This window comes from Theropithecus gelada, chromosome 14, assembly GCF_003255815.1.
Source record: "Theropithecus gelada isolate Dixy chromosome 14, Tgel_1.0, whole genome shotgun sequence".
NCBI lineage: Eukaryota > Metazoa > Chordata > Mammalia > Primates > Cercopithecidae > Theropithecus > Theropithecus gelada.
This window is the reverse complement of record NC_037682.1, coordinates 61840445-61866393: the sequence shown is the minus strand read 5'-3', so window position 1 is coordinate 61866393 and position 25949 is coordinate 61840445. Positions and strand designations below refer to the sequence as shown.

Below are 25949 nucleotides of genomic sequence, written 5' to 3'. Positions count from 1 at the left end.
AATGATCAAAAGCTGAATTACAGGCTTCACCTGCTATAAGAAGGTGGTTCACCAGTTTGTTAGTCCACTGGGCCACTCCGAACTATACTCTTCTGATGAGCACAAACTTATGTGCAGTGTTTCCTGGGAGACAGTGTTATAAGTAGGCTTCTTTTTCTAACTTTCATTTTAAGTTCAGGAGTACAACAGCAGATTTGTTACATAGGTAAACTTGTGTCATCAGGGTTTGTTGTACAGATTATGTCATCACTCGGGATTAAGCCTAGTACCCATTTGTTACTTATCCTGATCCTCTCCCTCTTCTCATCCTCCACCCTCCAACAGGCCCCAGTGTGTGATGTTCCCTTCCATGTGTCCATGTGTTCTCATCATTTAGCTCCCACTTGTAAGTGAGAACATGTAGTATTTGGTTTTCTGTTCCTGTATTAACTTGCTAAGGCTTCTAATAGTACATAGCATTTTACCACAGGAAGACTTGTAGGAGATCACAGAAAGTTCTACATTTTATGATAATACTAACATATTGTGTTTATGATGATTGTTAAAATGGGTTTTGAATAGAAAAATATGTCTAAGTGGACTTCTACCATGTAGCCTTCTGTATAAATAAGTTTGAGATAATTATTTAGTTTTCCCTCCCACCAATGTCCTGTGTGTGTATTCATCCTACAGCATCTTCTCAATAAATTTAGTTTTTCATTTTCTTTCAAGTCAGAAATGAACTTCTTAGACAGGGAAAATAACTTCATAAATCATTCATCAATGGTCAACTTTCCTGCCATTTTTAGGTTCCATTTCCTGTATTTTAGAAAAAGAGGCAGCTCCTCTACCTAACAGTATTTTCCAGTTTTAAATAATAGTTAGAGAAGATTCACATATCTGTAACTGAGATGATATAATTTTTAATAGTCTTTGGTTATAAGTGACTGAAACTCAACTGAAACTAGGCTGAACAAAATAAATTACAAGAAGAGGAGTTTATTAGGCTGTGGAATCAAAAAAAGATTCAAACTGTCCTCCTTGTCACTGAGTCTAAGGAAAACATGGAATCAGGGATTTGAAGATTCTTTGTATTTATTATCAGTTCTTTATCTACAATTTACTTTAAATACTTATTACAGTTTGAAGTCACTTGCCTGATGAAAAACATTGTCATTAACGATTTTAAGTATTGCATTTTAGTACTTCTACCACAATAAAAGCATTACTGTTTTTTTTGCAATGTCATATTGAAAAATTATTTTTAAAAAAGTTCTACTGCAGTTAAGAGTTTGGAGATACAATGCAAAATACCAGTTTTCATAGGGAACAATATTTTTGAAGTAGAAAGAGGAGAAATTTTCAGAAAAAGGAAGTAGGTACTACTTCTATAAGCATGATGGAATACAAGGCAAAAAGTAGAAGCCACTAAGGATAGACTATTTTAGTGGCGTACCATTCACACGGGCCTTATAATTAGAAGATATAAATTTGAATCACGACTATACCACTTATAAATTTTATGCCTTTGGAGGGAATACTTAACTTTTTATATTAAATTTCCCCATCAAGAAAACAGTGATAATATCTACCTCACAATATTTTTATGAATAAAATAAGTTGTGGATGTGGTAGAGCATAATTAAGGGACATATGTTTGGTTTTATGAATGAAAGTAGGACAAAAACCTACCATCACATACATGCACTCACACTCACAATTTAGTATTCAGACTGTGTTGCTCAGATGACATGGAGTGACAAGGATTAAAAAAATGATAAAGCCTATAGCTTTTTTATGTGCTCAGTTTTTTCACAATTATGTCTCTTATTGATTGATTGATTGATTGATTGAATAATAAATAATAAATATAAGAGTCTTTCTCTGTCGCCCAGGCTGGAGTGCAGTGGCGCGATCTCGGCTCACTGCAAGCTCCGCCTCCTGGGTTCACGCCATCCTCCTGCCTTCGCCTCTGGAGTAGCTGGGACTACAGGCGCCCACCATCACGCCCGGCTAATTTTTTTTTTATATTTTTAGTAGAGACAAGGTTTCACCGTGTTCACTAGGATGGTCTCGATCTCCTGACCTTGTGATCCGCCCACCTCGGCCTCCCAAAGTGCTGGGATTACATCACAATTACATCTCTTAATGAAACAGAATATAAATGAGGATTGCAGTTTTTCTTAAGTTGGACTCTCTATGGGCAAAGCCTGAGATAGGGATTCAGATGTGTGCAGTTTATTAATGAATGCTCTCAGGAGACAGGGAGCAAGGAAAAACAGTGTAGACCGAGAAAGGAGGTAAGCAAGTGTATAGTCACGGCTGGAGCTTAGTTTCAGAAGGCAAGAGGGTCAGTATTTGCCTATGGCCTGCTTCCTGGGCAGCAGGGGCCATTTTCTTCATGAGACATTTCCTACTAAGTTGAGAACAACAACCTGCAGAAAGCAGAAACCATGAACAATGAGCAGCCAACATTCACAGATGCACAGTTCTGTAAAATGATCTGGGCAAAACACCAAAGACATAAACAGTATCTTCTATATAGTCCCCTCTCCTGTCTCACTGAAGTATTATTTTTGCTCTGATTAAAGTGTAATTAAGGCGTAACCTCCCTCTTTTTAGGATATTTTAAATTGAGTTATGGGTCGCTTCCTAACTCATTAGACAATTTTAATCAAGTGAGAATGACATTATTTTATTCTTCGGGAAATTTATACTTCTTAAATGGAATCAGGATGTATGTATAGAAAGCAATCATTCTTCAAAAAAATGCAAAAGCCTATTTTTTATGTCTTCAGATCTTGTTCATAGCAAAAGGAGGTGAAGAAACTGTCCCTTCTGCTAATTCAAACTAGTTAGCCACAGGTAGATATCTGGGGATGGCCTCAACATCAGAGCTAGCAATTAGGGTAGTGGGATAAGAATGAGAGCAAGATAGAAGGAGGTACTGACTGTGTCTACATCCTCTCATTTATCCATGATTCCTCTTCTCACATTTTTTTTTTTTGTTACAAGTTTGTCAGAAGGTACTGTCTTGAGGAAAAAATATGAGTTTATTGTTTTTGAGACAAATTCATGATCATTTGATTCAGGGAGAAGGAACCAACTAGACTGTTGGGATGATGAGTGATTAGTTCACTGATCAAAGAAGATTTTATTCTTTTTTGCAGGAAAATTCCTGAACTTCAGTGACCAAATTTATAGGTTCCCATTGTTTGTATGGACATCTGCAGAGGAATTCATAGGAGTTGGAAATTGGATTTGATATAGTAAACCAAACTCTATTCCATTTCACTCAAACCAACTAATAATTTTATATTTTTATGACTCTGTTACTATCTGCTAACTTTATACCATGAAATAAATATGTTAGTTACATTATAGACATACCCATAGATGCCTAAGGTATTGTTATCACAATAATTTAGTGGAAAGCTTAGAGAAATATTCTGTATGCAGGAATGCAACAAAAATTTGTACAAACTACATTTAGCTAAAGAGTTGGGCTTAAAGAGATACCTTAGGGAAACTTAAAGCTCTATTTTAACACCTATTTTACCAAGTCATATGAGCATGTATGCTAGATATGAGACTTCTTTGTTCTCCTGCTAAATATTAGAGTGTTTACATTTTGTGAGAGTGACTGTGATGGTTGGAGATCAGGTTCCAATTCTATGGGTAGTAAAAAGGTGAAGAATGCCATTCTTAATCTGCTTGGTCTTGACACTATATATTATAGGATTCATTAGTGGAGGGAACAGAAAATAGACATAGCTCATAATGAGGTGAACAATATGTGAAACCTGCTTTCCAAAACGATGAATCAGAGATAATCCAATCACTGCAACATAGAAAACCAGGACACAGCAGATATGGGAGACACAGGTATTGAGAGCCTTAGCCCTCTCCTCTCTGGAGGCAATGCTCAGGACAGTCTTGAGTATCAACACATAGGAGATGAAGATAATCAGAGAATCTAGCACAAATATAAAGACCACAAGCACAACTGGGTACAGTTGGTTGAAGGTGGTATCAGCACAGGCCAGTTTAATGACATCCTGGTGAAGGCAGAATGCATGTGAAAGAACATGGGAGTGACAATAGAGAAAAAAATAGAGGGGCATGATTGGGGGAACAACAGATACAAATCCCCTAATCAGAACTCCCAGCCCAATCTTCACTATTCGAGTAGTAGTATGTATGGAGGTATATCTAAGAGGGTTGCAGATGGCAATAAAACGGTCATAGGCCATGGCAAGCAGAATGCCAGACTCGACAAAGGAAAGTGAGTGTATAAAGTAGGCCTGGGAAAAGCAGGCTGCGCTTCCAATCTCCCTGTAATCCAGCCAGAGGACTCCCAGCACCGTGGGCATTGTGGTCAGGGTCAGCCCCAGGTCTGTGGCAGCCAGCATGGACAGAAAGAAGTACATGGGCACATGAAGATTGTGATCTTCCTTAATGAGAAGAAGGAGGGTGCCATTGCCAAAAAGGACAGACATATATATGAACAAGAAAAATAAGGAAATCCAGTGATGAGCTGCCTCCAAGCCTGGAAAACCAGTCAACAGGAAGGGATGCGAGCTGCCGTTGGACCACATCCTGGGTTTATTGAGTTTATATAGAAGAAATGTCTTTCTGTTTCTGTTATTACCACAACGCGCAGTTTTACCTTCAGGGTATCACTTCGACCATATGATTCTCAGAATTGTTCCCTAAAGACAACAATGACATCAATATAAGTGATTGTTTCTCAAAATGCATTCTTAGGATTACCTATACTATTTGTATTCTTAACTGCACATTCCAGGATCTATCTCCTACCTACTTAATCAAATTCTTGGAGTTTCAAGTGTTTATATGCATTTAAGCATTCTCTTCAGAAAAATTTTTATGTAAACTTCAACTCTAAACTGTTTCCCTTAACTATGCAGATTTTAAAGAATCCATATTCTATGGGGCATTCAAGGGGATTTCAAGGATCCTAACACTAATTTTTTTCTAGTCTACTACTTAAACCTGTAATTGCCTTCACAATACTGATCCCTAATCCACATTTTCCTGCATATAAAGACTTACCTGAATTATCAGCTAAAGTCTCAACAGCCTAAGAAAGAAAAGTATGGGAAGAGAAACTCTGCCACTACCACTGTAGCTAAGGAGCAGACAGAGAAAGAAACACTTGGCCTCCCGATTTCATGGACTAGTAATGGGGAACAGACATTCACGATTGGTGTGAATTACCCTCTTGTTGGATCCTTCAGTACTACTCACTACTTGTGACAATGGCTCAGTCTAATTGTAAGTTAGATAATCATAGACTTTGGGGCTGGAATAAATGATTAGGCCAGCCAAAGACATCACTTATAATAGTGTATCTCCTTCAGTTTAAACATCTTACTGTTTCTTATTTACAAGTAGTGTCTTTTTCTTTTTAAATTATTTTTCCATAGGCCCCCTCAAGTAATTCCCTAGAATCTGACCTCTCTCATTTCAAGTTCTCCATTTGTATTTAAACAACCATCTTCCTGGTTTCCTTCCCTTTATCCCCAGCCATAGGCTTCTGAATCTGTTCTCCCCAATACTGAGTGAGAGCTATTTCACTGCTTAAACAGGGTGCTGTCTTTTACTGAAGAGAAGAGATCAGTCCTTTGATAAGGTTTTAATATTCCTTCTGCCACGAGACTAGGGACTTCTTGCATATAGAAATATGTTTATTTGCTTTGCTCAATCCCTTGCAAAGTATCTAACATGTGGCCGATATACATTCTTCAGTTCACCTAATATTTTTGAACGCCCATCATGAATGGCGTTTAAAGCTCTCTGGAATTAAATGGCAATAAGACAAAGTCCCTAATCTTATAAACCATAAATTAAGTTGAAAAATAAGTAAGACAATTTTAAATAAATATAAGTGCAAGTTTAACATAAAACAGTACTGTTCGATGTAGATTAATTGGATGGTATTGTATACAAGTTAGTATAGCAGTTTGAGGGACCTAGAACTGCACCTGTGAGGAGGTCCCATTTGAGCTGCGACTTCAATAAAAAATGAAACCTGACCATATACAGACCTAGAGGAAGATATTCCAGAGGGAAAATCAGCATAACTGGCGTTTGATAAGAAAACAGGAGAGGGACAATAGAAAATGTCAAGGAAGCAGGTAGTAATCAGGTGTCATAGGGCCTTATAGACCACAACGGGATTTTTGTTTTGTTTTTACTATAAATGTAGTGAAGATATTAGAACATTTTGAAAATCACAATAGAAAATAGTGTGGTGACATATTCTGAATTGTATTTTTAAATTACTCACTTAGACTGCTATGTGAAGAATACTAAGCAAGAGACAAGAGAAGAGATGAGTTAGAAAGCTATTTTAAAAATCCATATGAAGAGTGATGGCGACCTTGACTAGGAGAGAAGCAGGGGAAATGAAAAAAAGAGAAAAATACAAAAACTTAAACAGATACAGACGCATTTTTGAGGTAGTGGGAAGATTTGCTGATATATTAAAAATGAGAGTTGGGGAAAAGTGAAATGAGGCTTCCCCTACATTTCTGTTTGCACAAATGAAAGAATGCTGAAGCCATTTACTCAAAATGGAATTCTGAGGGGGATACACATTTACTTGTGAGGAAATCAAGAGTCATTAGTAAATATAGCTGAGTTAGAGCAAATTCATTCCTTGCTTTTTGTTGTTGTTGTCCCATACCAGAACAACTTCTTGAAGTTGTTTTTATCCACAATTAAAAAGATGTTCTTATCCAAATATACCCCTTCAGAGTTACTTTGTCAGTGTAAGGCACTACCCTAAAGATGCCACCAAAGAAAATGATCCTCTTACCTTCCACCCGTATAGATGAGATCTAACTGTAACAGTTTCAGTGAAGAGGTGCCAGACAACTGGGCATGAGGCAACAACTCAGCACTTTTGGCTTGATTATAAGGAATAAAAAATTGAAAGAATCATTTTTCAGCATCCATATTCTGTCCTAGGACCGAGAGACATAAACCAGAATTCAGTGCTTATTGAACATACGATGAGTGATGTGTATTTTTCAGTTACTAGACGCGAAGATGATCCAGCTTAGTTCCTCCCCTTCTGTGTTCTATGTACAACTTCATTTCTCTTTCAACACTCTTACTTCTCTGACATTTCAGCAATAATCTCCTTTAACCCAATCTTTCACTGTATCTCAGCTTTGTGAAAAATTCCTTCTTATAAAAGAATATGCAGCACAAGTGATGAATCGCTACAGGGAAACTAACCAAAGTATAAGGCAATGATTGTATTTTGCCAATAACCTGCAACTTAAAGTTTCCCCTTCTCCATTCCCAAGAATTCCATGCAGACATACCTTGTAATGCAGCTATAATAGTGATCTATGGACTCACTCTACTTTGTTTTGTGGAAAATTCCCGTGTCCTCAGCTAGTTGCAGCTGTAGGTTTCTAAGAAGAAAGACAGTAAGAGAAGAGATAAAAGCTGAGGAAAAAAAATATAAGGAAGGAAAAAGATCACAAAGACTGAGGATAGAACCAAGAAGAAGATTCTATAATTGAACACCTAGAAAATCAGATAAAGTTCTGCCATTTACAGCCATAATTTTTCTCTGCTTTGTTTAAAAAGCAAAATCTAGTAGAATAAGGGTGCCTTCCTGTTCATCTCTTAGAAAGGAAAGGAGACATATGAGAGGGTCATATTCACATCACTGAGTACTGAAGGTATTAGGTAGTGGTTGGTAGCACTTGGAATTGTTTTTGAAATGCTGTCAACTTCTGGCTGAATTCTGTACACATATCCAAAGCTGTGGACTATTGAGATCCTTCAATAGGAAATCCTTCTCCTTATCTTTCTCTGGAGAGCTTATAGAAGAGTCTCCTAGTACACTCCTTACATATCTAGGAGTATTTCACCATACTCCCATGTACCATAACTTGATTGATGGTGAGGAGGAGCAGGATTATTGTGTCTTGCCTAAAGACTCAGATCATGTTGTTCCTTCTCAACATCTGTTAAGAGAAGCAGTCACTGAGGTTATTAATAAAGACAGCACCTTCCCAGATGTCTCCCTTTTATAGCCAACTTGGACCTTAAGGAATATTTACTCTGTATTAACTCGTCCTTTGAGGGAGGTGGAACACTTAATTAGTCCTCCAAAGCTCTTAAATAATCTTTTTCCAAACAAAGTTACTGAGCTAATCAAGCCACTGGTAGGAACTTTATGTGTGGGGAATCAGACAGCCTGTCTTCATAGCCCCAGCAGACTCTGGTATCATCTTTGGGAGGTAATTTATTCCCTATACTTACTTCAAAGGTCAAATCTTTCCCAGTTTATCTCAAGAGAAAGCTGTATATCTTCTTGGCCTATGTAATCTGAATTTCAATTATATTTCCTGCTTGGTTTAGATCAGAGAAACCTCGAAAGTAGAGAGCTATATAGACGAGAGTCAATATAATAAAATTCAGGCAGCCTTCTCTAGTACCCAATGTGAACCCACAATCTGCAGTTATCACTAACTATTCCCTTGTTGAGTTTAATCCACCAGAAGTTTTCTCTTTCCCGGGGGATGCAGCAGGCATGCTCATCACTACGGTGCTTCAGCCAAGCACACCACATCACTTTAGTCCCAGGGACTGTAATATTTTTGGTTTCCCCTCCAATCCTGACAGGAACTACTCTGCCTATTACTGGTTTTAAGGGGAAATATACTTATATTACCAGAAGAACAAATTTCCTTTCACTGAATAAATTATTCAGCTGTTACTATGCTTTGTTATAATTAATGTAATGATCAATGCAAATCAAAGACTATCACTAACTGTTATGAATTGAATCATGTCCCAACCCAAAATTTATATATTAAAGTACTAACCCCTAGTAACTGAGAATGTGGCTGTATTTAGAGATAGGTCTTGAAAGAAGTGATTAAGTTAAAATGAGGTCATTAGGGTGTATCCTAATTGAATATGACTTGTGTCCTTATAGGAAGAGGAAATTTGAATATGGACAGATACAAAGAGAAAACTATGTGAACACACAAGGGGAAGATGGCCATCTATAAGCCAAGGAGAGAGGGTTCAGAAGAAACCAACCCTGCCAACACCTTGATTCTGGACTTCTAGCCTTCAGAACTTATGAGAAAATTAGTTTCTGTGGTTTAAGCCATGCAGTCTATGGTACTTCGTTATGGAAGTGCTAGAAAATTCTCTAGCAATGTAAACATGGGCAAGCTACTTAACCTTTTCAATACTGAATGTATATTTAGGTATAAACTTAATAAATATGTATAGAAATTAATGCTGCCTATTACAAAATGCTGATGATAGACCTAGACAGGCTGATAAAACGTTCTTGGACATTTTATCAAAGAAATGAATACTTACGTTTATACAAAGACTTGCACATGAGTGTTCATAAAAGCTTTATTTTTATCATTGCTAAAAACTGGGAACAACCCAAATGTTCTTCAATAGGTGAATAGATACACTGTGGTACCACTTGCAAGAGATTGCTGCTTAGCAATAAAAAAAAATAACAAACTATTAACACATGGAACTAGTGGATATATCTTGGAAAAATTCTGCTTAGTGGAAAAAAAGCCAATGATTTCATCTACATAGTTTTATTGAAATGGTAAAGTTATCGATATGGAAATCAGCGGTTGCTATGGTTTAGAGATAAAGAAGAAGAGTAAATGTTTCTAAAAAGAAGTAGTGTGAGGGAGCCTTGTGGAGATAGGTTTATTCTGTATTTTGGCAGTGGTAGTATGCATATTAATCTAAACATGTAATAAAATTGCATAGAACTATATACGTATACACAAATATATCAGTGCATGTAAAACTAATGGAATTTAAATAATCTGTGTGGATCATATCAATATCAATTTGCTGGTTCCGATAGTTATTCAAGATGTAACCACTAGGTAAAAATGGATTGAGATGTCCATAGGATCTCCCTTTATATTTTTTGCAACTTCTTATGAATCTATAATTATTTCAAAATAAAAGTTTAAGAAAACAAATGCCCTTAAAGTGAAGGACTTATTTATTTTGCTTTTGTTTTGTTTTGGTTTTTTTTTTTTTTGCTTTTTTTTTTTTTGCTTTTTTATGTGGAAACTTTACTGAAACTCCAGATAAGCATCAGTCTCTGTGAAACTTTGGTGACCACAGATGCAGTTGAAAACCAGTAAAACCCTGCAGATATTTTTGGAATATCTGCATAATATGTTCATTGGTCTGTAAGTGATGAGAACTGAAATTAGATTGGACATACAAATTTGCAAGTTCTTGGAAAATGGCCTCCAAATATAACATATTAACAAAGAAATTGTTGTAGACATGAGATACATGTAGACATGTTGTAGACATGTTGTAGTCCAGAATCCCCTTTAGAGAAAGACTTCCTGGTCAGGCACAGTGGCTCAAGCCTGTAATCCCAGACTTTGGGAGGCCGAGGCAGGTGGATCACCTGAGGTCAGGAGTTTGAGACCAGCCTGGCCAACATGGTAAAACCCCATCTCTACTAAAAATACAAAAATTAGCCAGGCATGGTGGTGGGCTCCTGTAATCCCAGCTACTCAGGAGGCTGAGGCAGGAGAATCGCTTGAACCCAGGAGGCAGAGTTTCCAGTGAGCCAAGATTTCATCACTGCGTTCCAGCCTGGGCGACAAAGCAAGACTCTTAAAAAAAAAAAAAAGAAACGAAAAAAGGGAGAGAGAGAGAGAGAGATTTCCTGCCTTGCTCTGGGAATGTGTCAACAGACAGTCTTCCACTCTCAGCTCATACAGGACCCTCAGCTGCACAGAACCACTTTATCCGAAGCCAAGACTTCCCTGGGGCAACTCACATCTGATGACTAAGTGAGGCAGAGTTTTGAAAACCTGGCCATTTCCCCCAATGTGGGGTAATATCGTTAGGTAATACTTGCTTCAGAGCTTTCTCCTAGATTGGTCAAGCCTTTGCCAGCCTGTGTCTCAGTCTGATTTCTTTCTCTGACCAATTGTACCTCCTCCTTCTTTCTTTCAAAGGTATTGCTTTCTAGTAAATACATTTTACTTTAAAAAGTGTCAGTACCAGATACTGACACTAGAACTTAAAGTACAATAATAATAAAAAATAAATTAAAAAAAAAAATGTCAGTATCTACTTCTGGATAGCCCAGCCTGTGTCAGGAACATAGTCAATTATCACATGGCTTGGTTATCTGTGAATGTGTACATTTGGTTGTTTAATGAGAATATAAATGTTCTGGATAGGGAGCTACTGTAAAATATATCATCACACAGGTGATACCATACCTGTTTCTGCTAACAAGATAATGTTGTAACTATGTGAAATGCTGCAAGAGGGTGGATCCAGCTATGGTTGTGATTTCCAGGGTCATTCTGGGAGCAAAAACAATGCAGGCTAATCAAAGGCACAAAACTAATCTGGGCATGAAAATTTTTGATCCCCACCTCAAACCATAGGCAAAATTCAATTTATGGTGAATAATTAAATAAAGATATTATAAGGTAACAGAGTGATTTTTATTCATTCATTTTAGATTTAAGATGCCTTAACTATTACACACAAATAAAACCATAAATAAATCTGAATTGAAATTAAAAACTTATTTTTGTGAAAATTATTAAGAGGATACAAATGTCAGGTATAAGTTGTAAATTTTCTATACTTATATCTGGCACAAGAGTTATATAAATAATTTATAAATAAAACCCCAAAATCAATAAGAGAATAATAGACAACCTACTTGTTTTTGAAATGGGTAAAAGGCTGAAAAAGGTACTTTACAAAGGAAGCAAGTGATCAATAAATATATGAAAATGTATGCAATGTTATTCATTATCAAGGAAATGCAAATCAAAATTTCAATGAGATACGAGTACACACGCAGTAGAATCGCTTCTTAGAAAACCCCAAAACACCTAGTGTTGTTAAAGATGTAAACCAACTGAAACTCTGATGAACTGTTAGTGGAATATATTTTTAACAAATTATCACTTTAGAAATTATTTGATAGTATCTACTGTAGATAAGTATATGTTTATCCAAAGAATTGTATTCCTATGATGAGGCCTAATAGAAATTCATATGTATATGCACAAAAACAAGCAGTCAAATAAACATGTAGCAGAATTATCTAAGTAGCATTCTGTGACAGCCCCAACTATTACTGTTAACTATCAAGAGCACCAGAGTAAATATGGGGTATATTCATACCATGGGAATATTGCATAGGAATGAAAATGAACAAACTATTATTACATAAAAGCACACAGATATTTCTCAAAAACATAATGATGAGTACAGAATCAAGATGTGAAAGAAAACATAGACTATAATTCCATTTACATAAAGGTGACAACTTAATAAAACTAATTTGGAAGGTGAACTTGAAAAGAGTGCAAAGGAATTTTTGAGGTAAGTTCTAGCTCTTGTTCTGGGTGGCAACTACGTGAGTGAACTTATTCTGCAACAAATTCATTGAGCTAGACCTTTATGATGTGTTCACACTTCTTTATGTAAATTAACCTTAATAATTTTTTTTTACTAAATAACAATAGGTTCATTGAAGCCCTTTCTGCTCTCTATCATGTATTTTCTCAATACTCTTTTCATCATCATTGTATCAGTAATCAAATATTTAATTTAATTTATTAACCATTAAAATAAATTGAATCTCACCATTTGCTGAATGAGAAAAAAAATGTATTTGTATGTTCATTGTATATCCTTTATACATACATCTGTACTACTACACATGTTTAAAAAATCTGGTTGCTAGGGAAAATAGTGTTCATGAGACAGTGGTTTAATCTGGAAGTGAAAATTGCTGTCTATCAATCAGAGAAATATTAAATCACCTGTAAGATTATCTATCTCCAATGGTAGAAACTGGGGAATATAACATTGATTCCACGGTTTAAACACTTGAACATCTAAATTATGAAATGCCATACAATTATGAAAGATAGAGTCTGTTTCTCACACAGTTCACTGTGCAATAAGGGAAGATAATCCAAAATGCAAATAATTAAAATAAGTTTAATTGGTTATGACAGACATGACAATATTTGACATGAATTGTTTATTAAATGTTGAGTACCATTTCAAGTGCTTTCTCTTTAAACCATACCACACAATAAATTTATGTGGTGGCAATTATTACATGCGTTTTACAGGTAAGGACTATGAAATACAATGAGATAAAATAATTCCAAAGTAGTACAGCAAGAGCCAGAGCCACAATGTAGACAAAATATTCAACTTCCAACAGAGGAAAACTTCCAGTAAAAGCCAGGATACCGTCAGAGATCTTGGGTTGTGCTGTTCAAACCCAATACCCACAAGGCTGAGGGCACAAATAATAGAGAAAAAGACAAAAGGAAGGTGGTAGGGAGGGAGGGAAGAGAGGAGGGAGCAGAGGAGGGTGGGAGGGAGGGAGAGAGGGAAGAGAGGAGGGAGCAGAGGAGGGTGGGAGGGAGGGAGGGAAGAACAATAATTATCTAAATCAGGAATGGTCTCTGGGGAGGAGCTTCTAAAATAAATGTTCCTCCCAGCCAGGCTCATGTGCAGATTCTGAAAAGATGATGCCCAAATCTTTCATACAGCTAAAGATGTGAGATACATAACTATAGAACTGAAGAATTGAAGGGAACAAAGTTTCAGGTCAGTGAGGGTATTTAATGAATCTTCTCTGTAAGATCTCATTGCAGGAACCAAGGCAGAGAAAGACAGGGAAATCGAAGCCGACTTCTCAGCAAGAGAAAAGTGATAGTGTTGTCTGCTAAGAGTAGATGTATATAGTAGGCATGGGTCCTAAAGACTTCCTGACATCTCTAAAACTTGGTTTCTTTGAGAGCTACCTCTTCAAATATAAAAAAGGTAAAGGATAGATTCTGGAACACATAACGCAAAGAATTCTAGGAACAAACCAGAGCATGGGTGTTGACTCAGGCATGAATTATGAGGTTGTAGTAATTTCTCTCCTGCTGACTGATTTTTTAATCTCTCTGGCTTCCATTCTAACCCTGACAGTCCCCCTGCCCTCAACCCCATGTCTTTTACCCTAGAAGTCCAGATAAGTGCCAAATATAGAACCAACTCTTCCAAATTCTTGAGGAGGTATACCTCTGTAATCGTCAGAGGTTCAAATACTTTCTAGAAAAAAAGTCACTATCTGGCCATGCGACTGATAAACGAATTCAAAATTAAGCTTGGATGGAGCTTGGGTTATGTGTGCCTCTGGATCAGGGATAGAGATTCACATAGCTATGTGACTTTAGCACCTGGAAAAGTTTATATTGTGTAATAGACATCCACTACTCTTCCATCTTCTTTTACCTGCTTTCTTCTAGCCGCACTGGCAGCTGATTAGATAGTACCCACCCATATTGAAGGTAGATCTGCCTCTCCCAGTCTACTGACTCAAATGTTAATCTCCTTTGGCAACACCCTTACAGCACACCTAGGAACAATACTTTGCATCCTTCAATCCAAACAAGTTTGCACTCAATATTAACCATCACAGGAAGGATAATAGACAAAAGTAAGGGGGTGAAAAATAATGGAGAGATTAACTGCTTGAGAAAGAAAAGACTGTCAGGAAAATTGAAGGAAAAAAGCCAAGGGGAAGGTGAGAGAATATATGAAAGTTAACATCTAATCGGCTCCCTCTGATGTGTCTGCATAGAGCCATCAGTTTATGTGGCAGAGTTTGAGACTCTGAGAATTAGTTTTTCATTAACAAAAACTCAAGTCTATTCTATGACAGAGACCCTGGAAGAGGGTGAATGGCTGCAGGGATGAGGTAAAAGTTTTAGATTTTTATCCCCTCTGAAACTCACAGGTCATCTCATGTACCACAAAAGCAACTGACTGAGTCAAGTAAAAGCACTCAATTTTTCAATGTGAAAACAGAAAAGACAAACAGCTATTGTAAGGATTCTACCCAAAAACCGAAGTGTATATAATGCCCCAGTCCAATACTTGACACACCGTAGAAATTCAACAATTATTTGTTCCATACATTTGTTTCTCAGCTTTATTTTCCCTATCTAGTCTTCCTACTCCTGTTTTTTTTAAATTTATTTATCCATTATATGTTTATTTAGTAGCACGATAACACAATTAACTAGATTAATGTTCTGTATTATCTTTTCCCTTCCAGCTTTATTTAGGTATATTTAAAATTTGCTAAAAAAGCAGATCTCACATATTTTCACTACCAAAAAAATTAAAGTTATTATGTGAGGTGATAGATACATTAATTAGTTTGATTATGGTAATCATTTCACAATGAATACCTATAATAAAACAATGAGCTCTATACCTTATTTACAATCTTTATTTGCCATACCTGCTTCTTTAATCCTGCATAAACTGAGTATTTTCTGACCCTTTCACTGACAGGCAGATTGAGCAATAATACCTCCTTTCCTCACTTTTTGAGGACAGAGTTGCTTTCCCCTTTACTTCCCTCAGTCCCAATGCCCCAGGCTCAATATTACTTTTAGCTATGTCAGAAGTTCCCACACTGGCTCATCCATCTTTTCTCCTTCCCCTTTCCCACCCAGACATATCACCTTAGAGAAACTGTAGTTTAATATTTTCATTTAAAGTCAAACACAGGCTCCTAAAAACCCCATCATCATTTTCTATCTGTTCCCAAGGCCTCCACAAAAAAAAATGAAATCATTTGACACACCTCTGGGTGAATGATCCTGACATGTACTTACCAGAGAAAGAGAAAGGAGGTGCTTCTCTGAGACAATAACAAAAACACAAATATTATCTACTCTTTACAAAACATGCCCCCGTACTTTATGTCAAGAGAATGCCTAAGAAGACAGAAATCACTAGTAGCGTTTACTGGTTATGTAACCAAATCTCAAGATTAAATGACTTCCCCAAGATCATTATTGTTAGAAAGAGCAGAGCTGAAACTTCAACAAATTCTTCTGAAGATGAAAGTCCAGTAATCTTGGACTCATTTTTTTTCATGGACAGAAAGAGGTCTTGTAAGTCATACATAAATTTACATCAATATGCTCTTTCTATAGTATGTGAGATGTATAGTCTAAACCAACCATAAGAGAAGGTGGGCCTATTTTCTCTGGCTCATGCCACCAACACACAATTTATTCATTCTCAGAGGTTGGCTGCCTGTACCAGCTGAAATCTTAGAATTCTAACAAGTCACAGAGCCTTCTCACTTTTGTCAAATCCCATCAGATGCCATAGTTTTTAAAAAAATTCTCCTTGATCTTGCCTGAATTACCAATTTTTATTTTTGCATCGCCTAGTAGGTGATATAAAACAGTAGTCTGGTGCTATTGTCAATTAGTGCCTTCAAATGCTTATCATCAAATCTGCATTTCTCTGCTTATGCTTTAATTCATATTATGAAAATTTGAATTTTTTGAAGCAGCATATCAATAACTAGGGTTACAAAGCTGGGCAACATAGAGTTCTATGTGCTTTGGAACCACACACAAATAAGTCACTCTTATGTTATTTTCTAGCTACCCTAAAGTCTCTGGAGCTTCATCAATTGATTTTTCCCTCCAGACATATGGAAGAAAAGTCATCTCTGAAATTTACTATTTTATTGTATTTGTTCATATATTTCTTACTTGTGTATTTGTTTTTCCATAGAATGTTTATATCTGCTCTTCCAAGAGCATTAAGAACCATTTTTCTACTGATCTTTTAGGTCTCACATAGTCTGGGAAACCTTTACATCCACCCTCAAATACCACCAGTCAAGATGAAGAGCACCATGATAAATGACCTGTAAGTTTCAGGCCATTACAGCACTATTCAAACATAGTGGTTTCTTCTTTCATTTTGTTTTTATTTTCTGGGTTATATGATTTACAATGAATTCAACAACGTTTATTCTGCAAGAATAGCTGTATCTCCAATGTATTATCCAATAATCTTACATATAGTAAACCCTAAATAATATATTCTTTATACATTCTATCTTCCCCTACCTAGGAATCTCCCAGGAATGACTAAATTATTATCCTTGCTGTCACTGAAAGTCAGGACTGGTGAACATCTTATGAACAGGTAGAATTCTCAAGAAGCAACTTTTATACAACTGATTACTATTGCATTACCTGGAGTAAATGCAAAGCGGGCAATGACGCTCAATAACTCTGCTTCCACCTTCCAGCTTACTGGCTTCCAAGGCATGGAGAAAGCACACCACTGGATATTCATCCCATTATTGGTAGACTACATCTCCATACTTCTTGGCAATGGAACTCTTCTCTTTCTCATCAGGAATGATCATAACCTCCATGAGCCCATGTACTATTTCTTAGCTATGTTGGCAGCTACAGACCTCGGAGTGACATTGACCACAATGCCCACAGTGCTAGGTGTTCTATGGTTAAATCACAGGGAGATTGGCCATGTGACCTGCTTCTCTCAGACCTATTTTATCCATACTCTTTCTGTCGTGGAGTCAGGTATCTTGCTTTTCATGGCTTATGACCGTTTCATTGCTATCCGCAACACCTTAAGATATACCTCTATCCTGACCAACACCCAGGTAATGAAGATTGGTGTAGGGGTATTGACAAGGGCTGGTCTGTCCATTATTCCAATAGTTGTTCACCTACACTGGTTTCCCTATTGTCGATCCCATGTACTCTCCCATGCTTTCTGTCTACACCAAGATATCATCAAGCTAGCCTGTGCTGACATCACCTTTAATCATCTCTATCCAGTTGTAGTTTTATTTGCAATGGTCTTGTTGGACTTTCTCGCCATCTTTTTCTCCTACATTTTGATTCTCAAGACTGTCATGGTCATTGGTTCTGGAGAAGAAAGGGCCAAGACCCTCAACACATGTGTCTCTCATATCTGCTGCATCCTGGTCTTCTATGTCACTGTAGTTTGTCTGACATTTATTCATAGATTTGGAAAGCATGTTCCTCATGTGGTTCACATCACAATGAGCTACATCTACTTCCTTTTCCCACCTTTTATGAACCTGGTTATCTATAGCATTAAAACTAAGCAGATTCAGAATGGTATACTTTGCTTATTCTCTCTGCCTCGCTCTAGAGCATGACATTGTTCTACTGGTCTCTGAGGAATAATTCAGGGAAACTGGACAGGGTGACAATGTTGCTGGCATAAGTAACTAGGGAAGGTAATTTCAATGAGAATTAACCAATCCCTCAGCATTTCAGTGGAAATCAACCAATCCCTCTGCTACTTAGAACATTATTTTACCCTGCCTGTCTATTGCTGATTTGTATATGATATAATATATGTACAACACTAAGCACATATCTCAGTGCTCAACTGATACTGTTTTCCCAGGTAATTTAACTCACATTGATTAGCCTATGGCTGGCACCATGTACATACATACATACTTACACACATACACATATATATACACACACAGATACATACATACACACAGTTATATATATACTTAATATTTATTTAGTATACTTAATTATATATACTTAATATATATAATAGTGCATGTATGTATATGTGTATGTATAAATATTACAGAAATAATATATTACAAGAAAATATATATATATGTGGACCAAATTATATATATACAATTCTTGGGTCTATGATTTGGGTCACCCATATTTCAGTCAATGCTCATTGCCCTCCATATGGTCCGCATGTGTTGGTCTTGTTATACATAGGAATAAAGCATTCTTGACCTCAGACATAGATCCAGTTTTCTTGCTCATATGGAGCTGGCTGCTGTTTCTAGAAAACTGCACATTGTGAAGAAATGAGCTTTACTCTCATTTCTTCAATGAGAGTAAATCATTTCCCTCAATTCAAAATGATGAGTCTGGGGAAAGTATCTCTATGAGAAGTGTCTTCAGTTAAAACTTTGAATAACAGTTATCAAATAATACTGATAATAATTTAAAAACAGAGATATAATTTCTAATTCAGATGACTATTGTCTTGATAGTTAATTCCAGTTACTACTGAACAGAGAGATGCATTTTCATAAAGTAAAGTGGCATGAGAGGTCTGGTTTAAAGGTACATCCTAGATAAGACTAGATGGCAGTGTCTGGCATGTGCAAAATAGCCGAGGTGAAAAACAGTTTTGGTCATATGTGGAGGGTGGGAAGGAAGTGAGAGGATGGAGGCAATGCTCACAACTAGAGGGTAAAAAGGCCTTTTCTGGCTCCAAATACCTTTCAAAATTAATTCTGTTCAGAGTCTAGGCATGAGGGGAGGGGGTTTGTGGTCCTATGGCCAGGTGAAGAGCCAGTATCCATGACTCAAATGACAAGTTTTAAATTAATTTTAAAAGATATTCTTTTGACCAAAATACAGGGTATGAAATGCTTGGACTACACAAGGGGCCACCAAGTGACCAGCCAGCTGGATTTCCCTCATCTCTGGCCTCTGTCATACTGACACTCTGAGTGATCTATGGCTGCCCACCTACTCTTCATCACAGAAAGGTGGGGATTTTTTAGAATTCTTGGGATGTATAAATAACATGGAGAAAACAAAAATAAAATAATATCTTTACAATAGTTTCCAGGCTAGTAAATGATCTTTATCTGATTAGACCAAAAGATTTTGTTTGTTTTACTGAACTTGGCTGTGTGTCTGTCTGTAGCATGTGTGAAATTTGCCTTTCTCTTTTGTAACTTCTTGACTGTGTGCTCCAGGATGGTAAACATAACATAATTCTTATTCCCTACTGTATTATAGAACCTCTCACATAGATCATTTTTAACAAAATATAATTTTTCATTAAAATGAACAAATAAAATGTAAAGTGATCCATGTCTTTGTATGTGTCTGTTAGTTCTTCTGTCTGTTTGTCATTGTTCTCTGTATTGTCTTCCACGATATGGGCAATGTTTACTTAATTCTGTTCTTTCTTTCCTTGCGCTTTTGGGAATGAATTTGGGGGATTTAAGCCATATCAAAGAAAATCTTCCTTGACTCACCCTCTAGGTCCAGTGATCCTGAAACCTGCCATAGCAGGCTAGTATAAAGATAATTAAGACAACAATATGTTTTATAAATTCTGTAAATGGACACATTTGACTGACAACCCTGAGTTTCTCTCCTCCCTTTCTGTTCTTCCTTATACTGAAGAGATGTGATGAAGAGACCAGATAAAAAGTCCAAGAGAGGTGAAAGACTGGGACTTGCAGTTTCTCTTTGTGGAGTCTTATGAAACAGAGCAGAGCTCTGGGCTCCCGATGGTCCCAGAAGAACATATCAACAGTAAGGTCAAAGACCTCACCCCTCCTAGTGATCCTCCCCTCTGCCTCCCACCCCTCTGTGCCACCAGCCACACTGAGCACTCAGCTCCTCCCAGCTCCCAGATCCACAGCCCTGGCCAACATCAAAAGGGCATCTTCACCAAGAACGAAGAGACTCAGCCACTCAGAAGAAAAGGTCCTCCAGAAGCCAGGGAAAACTGGTGAGATAAAAGACAAACAGTTTGAAGAGTATGTCCAGAACTTCAAGCCGCAAGAAGCAGAGGGTACCAGACCTGAGAGAACTCTGAGGATGTTTAGAAGCAATCAAAGGCATTCAAGAGACCTTGACGAAGCTGAGTCACTGCGTGAAGTCTGTGCGCTGGATTGGTCTGGGCAGGAAGGTGTGAAAATGGTTGATGAGAAAGGTGATGTGCTCTGGAAAGATATCCATGAAAAACTCGTGATGCATCCTTGCTAACACTGGAAAACTACCTGGACCAATTTCCTGACTTAAAGAATCGCATCACCAAGTGCAGCAGGAAGCTGGTGGACTATGACAGTGCCTGCTCATCCCCATCAGGCTCAACAGAGCTTCAGGAGGAAGGATGAGAGCCTCTGTCTAAGGCAGAAGTAGAATTTCAAAAAGCATAGAGAAAGTTTGAAGGTTAATGTTGACTTACAAGAAGAGTTACCATTATTATGGTCAAGACAAATTGGATTTTATGTTAATACTTTCAAAAATGTCTCCAGCCTTGAAGCCAAGTTTCATAAGGAAACTGTGGTGCTTTGGTACAAACAGTATGAAGTGATGATGAAACTGGGTGACCGGTATGCTGACAAGGTCTTCAACATTCAAAAAGCCACACCCAGTAATTTGGGTCCTCTCCACATTGCAAAGATGTCCTTGGCCTAGGGAGCTTTTACTCCACGCCAGCCCAACGACTAGTTCAAATGAAACACTAGCACCTGCTTCTCCTGTGCTAGCATGACCTGAGTCACCCTTGCAGTCCCATCTCTGTCTAAAGTCACTTGATAAAGGAACTGCAGCAGGAAAATATCATCTTCACAGACTGTCCTAAAGTAAGATAGGTGATGTGTACTGTATCCACAAATCATCTGTAACAGTTATGTTTTCAGTGGTGTGTCATTTCAAATAAACCTTGGGAAATCTCTAACAATTACCTTAAAAAAATTTTTTTTTGAAAAAAGAGTAGGGTCAAGGGCTGTAGGTAGCAAAACTTTCTTAAAGGATCAGTGTAATGCCTTGCTCTGATCCTATAGTGACATATGCTTCAATATAAAGACAAGGTCCTGGAAGTTCTTTTAAAAATCTGCTGCAAAAAGGCCATCCTCCCTACATTTTCTTTTCTACCCCTATGTGATGCTTAAAATAAATCTTATTTCTGGAGATGAGGCTAATTCCCAAACCTAGATTCAGGAAGAAACCTTAGGGACTCCTGTTCCAAAGTTCCAAATCCCTCAGGCTGGGAGAATAAAGAAGGAGAGAGGAGAGAGAAGTGGGCCTTATGGAGGAGTTTATGAAACTAATGTTCTTTGCAGCTTGGCTTCTGGGTATAATCTAAAAAGGTGGTGTTGGATCCAGTATCTTGACCAGGCTTAGGGATTCATAGTCACGTCTATGGCAACAATGAACAGACTTATGAACATTAAAGGTCAGTAAAGGACTACAGTGTGTCTTGGCCTGGAGGCTCAGCATAGGCAATAGGGGGCATGGCAGTGCAGAATGGGCAGTAGACAGTTGGTTTATTGGAGATTTCAGAGGGAAATGCAATAATATATCAGTCAAGATGTGATGGGGTATAAGACTGTATCATCCCAAAGACTCTCTAAAATCTTTAGAACTTGGCTTCTGAATAATCTCTTTTGCAAATTCCTAGAAGAGGGAAAATCTTAGATCTTCTTTTTCATTCCCTAGCAGAGAGATCTAGTTAGGAAAAAATCAAGCTGAAAATCCATGGGAATAGAGAAAGATATCTCTGGTATAGTTCCGGACTCTGGTTTGCATTGTCTGTTTCCTTTGTTGCTCTCTTCAGCTGCATAAACCAGCTTCCTCTTTGCCTCTATATGTTCCACCAAGTACTTACTCCCAGAAAAGATGAAATTAGAGTGAGGATGGGAGTCACTGTAATGACAAGGGTACAGACTAACAGAAAGGAAAACTTACCAAATAGATTAGTCTCAGATTGTGTAAAGCAAACTTTGACATGAGACACAATGCTTTAAATTGCTGCATATTCCCAGAAATAAGCCTAGTATCCACCAGAAAATGTATGCAAATCCTTGTAAACAAAAGTCAGAGAGAGCTTGTTGGTTCACTTCATTCCATATTGAGGTATCAGCACTGCAGATTTTGAAGATCTCAAACACACTCAGATAGACAGTGATAGTGGATCTCGTGTCTTTGTTGGGGTATGGGGTGGATAAGGAAAAGTGTTCACTATTTTTACCAGCAGGGGAAACTACCCACGTGAAAATGGTGCTGGATGCTTTGGACAAAAAGCCATTCAGAGCCATAAACAATGGGAAGATGATCAGGAATTTAGAGTATTTGTAGGTCAGATGATCAGTCTATGACTTTGGAAAATTGTGAACATTACTTGTTGAGCCTTATAATGAGAATGTGATGATTAAATCAGGTCTGCTGGATACTGTGAATCAGAATAGATAACATCGCTAGATATAATTACCTAGTCAGAGAGCACAGATGAAATCAGGAAAGCAAAAGTTAAGAAATAACAGAAGTCTTCTGGTGGCAGAGTGGCGGCTTAGCCTACTGGAGCAAAATGGAGCTCAAGGCCATGAGCAGATACGACAGCCCAGTGAACCTGGCTGTCTTCCCCCATCTGATTCTAGTGCTTTTGACCATTGGCATGCTCTTCACCACCTGGTTCTTTGTTTACGAGGTCACCTCTACACTTGTGGTATCTATGAAGAGTTCCTCATCTCCTTGATGGCCTCATTCTTCATGGGCTTTGGAGTCCTCTTCCTGCTGCTCTGGGTCAGCGTCTACATGTGAGTGCCCAAGAGTAACAACCAGCAGCTTCATTGAATCCCTGCTTTTGTAAATTACTCTTTTTTCTATTGCTGGAAGTGTCCCGCCTGTTGCTCATAATAAAGGCAGATGTATGGCATAAAATAAATAAATAAATAATAGAAGTTAGGCAGGGATTGGGGCATGAAGGTTGAAAACAAGAAGGAAAAGGAGCCCAAGGAAATGTAAATGTTGTAAAATGTGCTAAGTGGCATTAGCACATGTCTGGGTGGCATTCCTCCATGAGAAAAAGCTTCAGGGATGAAAGAGACGCTGAGTGTCTTGAAAACTCAAAGTTTTATGAACAGAATGATTAGTTTGGAGAAATCATTTTTCATCAACACAGGATCTCAAGTGTTTCCCAGCAATGAAGCCAACCCCCCCCCCCCCCGCCCACACACACACACACACTGGTAAGTGGACAGATATCGTTTTTCAAGTCATGAAGCAGCAGTCTTGGAATTATGGAATTTTTTTTTTCTTCAAGCTATGGTATTGAGTACATGATCCTAATCACCAATTAATTGTTGCTTTAAGCCCTTAACCTCTTGACACACACACACACACACACACACACACACATATATACTCTCTCTCTCACACACACACAATCATAAACACACATCACCACCACCCAGCTTCATGAGTTACTCTCACTATTTTTATTAAACCAAGCACAGATATCAAGTTTTTGAGTGTGAATGCAGAAAGAAGATATATTGAGGTAGATTTTTCTCATAGATACTGCTAAGATTATACTGTCTGGAATCTTATGAGACACAGAAAAAGAACAACTCTGCCATATGGCCATTTGCTTGTGTTCGGACTTGTGAAGGTCTTTCCATCATTCTAAGTCTGTTATTGGAAAGCGGGAAAGTAGCATTTTTGTGAGGATTCTATTAAAAATTAGGGACCATATGCAATACATCCAGACTATATTTATTGTACAATAGAAAGCAATTACCATAGCAATTATGTTCCCTAGCTGTCTTCTCTCTGCAAACCCCAGCCCCCACTCAGCATGACATGGGAGGTATAAAAATAGGCAACTCAGACCCATCTCTGTGAAGGAGGAGAAGCTTGTGTTAGGAATGGAAGAATGCTTGGGCTGGAGAACAGGGCTTCACAACAGGGTAGTGATAGATTCACCCACATATTCTGTGATGTGGACCTCTGAGCTAGGTAATATCTCATTCTCCATGGTTGCAATAAGGTTGATTATAGATTCAATAAAGCAAGAGGTATCTCAAGGATAAAGAAAGAGTAAAATTTCCAGGGCTCAATAAGTGACCACCTAAGGGCAAAATACTTCCCTAAATTTTGACAAACTTTAAATTCAAAAAGCTTATCTAACTATGACAAAGTTTGACACAACTAGATGAGCTTTTGATCTGTGTACTTTCCCTCAACCTTGACCACCAAACATGACTTCACAAAAACATTGGAATTTGGGGGCATATGGAGGCAAACCAAATGTAGAAACAGGAGGTCATGGTAATGCTGTGATGCAGTTTAGGAGCTATGTGATGGGCCATTTGTGTGACAGGCTATGAGATCTGCACATCTTTCTGTTTAGAAATTCCTGCCATACTTATAATTCTCAATGGTCAGTCTCCCTGCTGGACTATAAAACCAATGACATGACAGCTTTAAGCACAGTGCTTTAAAGACAGTAGGACTTTAAAAAATATTCTGTATTAAATGAAAAAATAAACTAAGGGTGAGTGGTATTTCTGTGTCTCTCTATTCCTCTTCTCACTCCATCTTCATGTGCATTTCTGGATATCTCTGATTTTGTGCACTCTAAGGCATCCATCTAAACTGTTTGCCCAACCAGCATATGACAGGAGACTCTTCAAAGTGAATGATCAAAGTCCCTTGTTTATAGGGTCCCCCCACCTTCTTCCTTCCTGAGCATGTGTTCTGGATATGCTGAAGCCAACCTTACAGGACTGATTTATGTTTCCTAAGTTTCTATTGGTGAATTTTCATTTAATACAGTTTTATGAAATGATTTTGGTAAATAATTTTTAGTCATTGCAGCTTGTATGGTGGATACACAAGGAGAAGCAGAGAGAGAGGGAAAAAAATTACAGAACAGAAGACTACTACTACTGTCTTATCAGCAAGGTCTGATATGACCTGTGTCTTGTGCCAACCTCCTATCTCATCCTGTGACTTAGAATGCCTAACTCTCTGGGAATGTAGCCCAGTAGGTCTCAGCCTTATTTTACCCAGCTCCTATTTAAGATGGAGTTGCTCTGGTTCAAACACCTCTGACAAAAGGAACAAAAATGTAGTTTCTGATATACTAGCACTCAGAATAGAGACACTTGCACAATATATGCATTCCAAAATGTATTTTTTTCACTTGTGCATTCTGTTTATGCCTATTTTTATATCCTCATATTTAAATCTTGACCAAGGCTATACATTTTCCTATCCTTACTCAGCAGTTTGTGAGGAATCATTCTTCAAAGTTTCACTTCTACCAGGGTAGAGCTACTTCTCTTCTAATTATATCTTACACCTCACAACTAACCCAAGCTTCACTTGGTTCCTTGCTCCTATAGAGACCCTGGCTCACTCAGAACTCTCTTTATTTTTTCCTCTGCCATTCAGATTTGTTGCATCCAATAATTTAACTATGAACCAGCATGGAAAATCCAGTTA

The 25949-nt window shown here is 37.7% G+C and overlaps 2 protein-coding genes and 1 pseudogene across 2 annotated transcripts; 2 read left to right on the top strand and 1 right to left on the bottom strand.

Moving 5' to 3' along the window:
- Positions 1-3572: 3572 nt before the first annotated feature.
- LOC112606975 (olfactory receptor 51B5) lies at positions 3573-4635 on the bottom strand. Its single transcript, XM_025357956.1, has one exon. The coding sequence runs from the start codon at positions 4575-4577 to the stop codon at positions 3639-3641; it is 939 nt and encodes a 312-aa protein (XP_025213741.1). The 5' UTR covers positions 4578-4635; the 3' UTR covers positions 3573-3638.
- Positions 4636-17137: 12502 nt separating this feature from the next.
- Positions 17138-18076, top strand: LOC112607044 (olfactory receptor 51B6). The gene has a single exon (XM_025358072.1). It carries the CDS (start codon positions 17138-17140, stop codon positions 18074-18076), a length of 939 nt encoding a protein of 312 aa, XP_025213857.1.
- A 4952-nt stretch (positions 18077-23028) lies between these two features.
- Positions 23029-23261, top strand: LOC112605604 (annotated as a pseudogene).
- The last annotated feature ends 2688 nt before the right edge of the window (positions 23262-25949 follow it).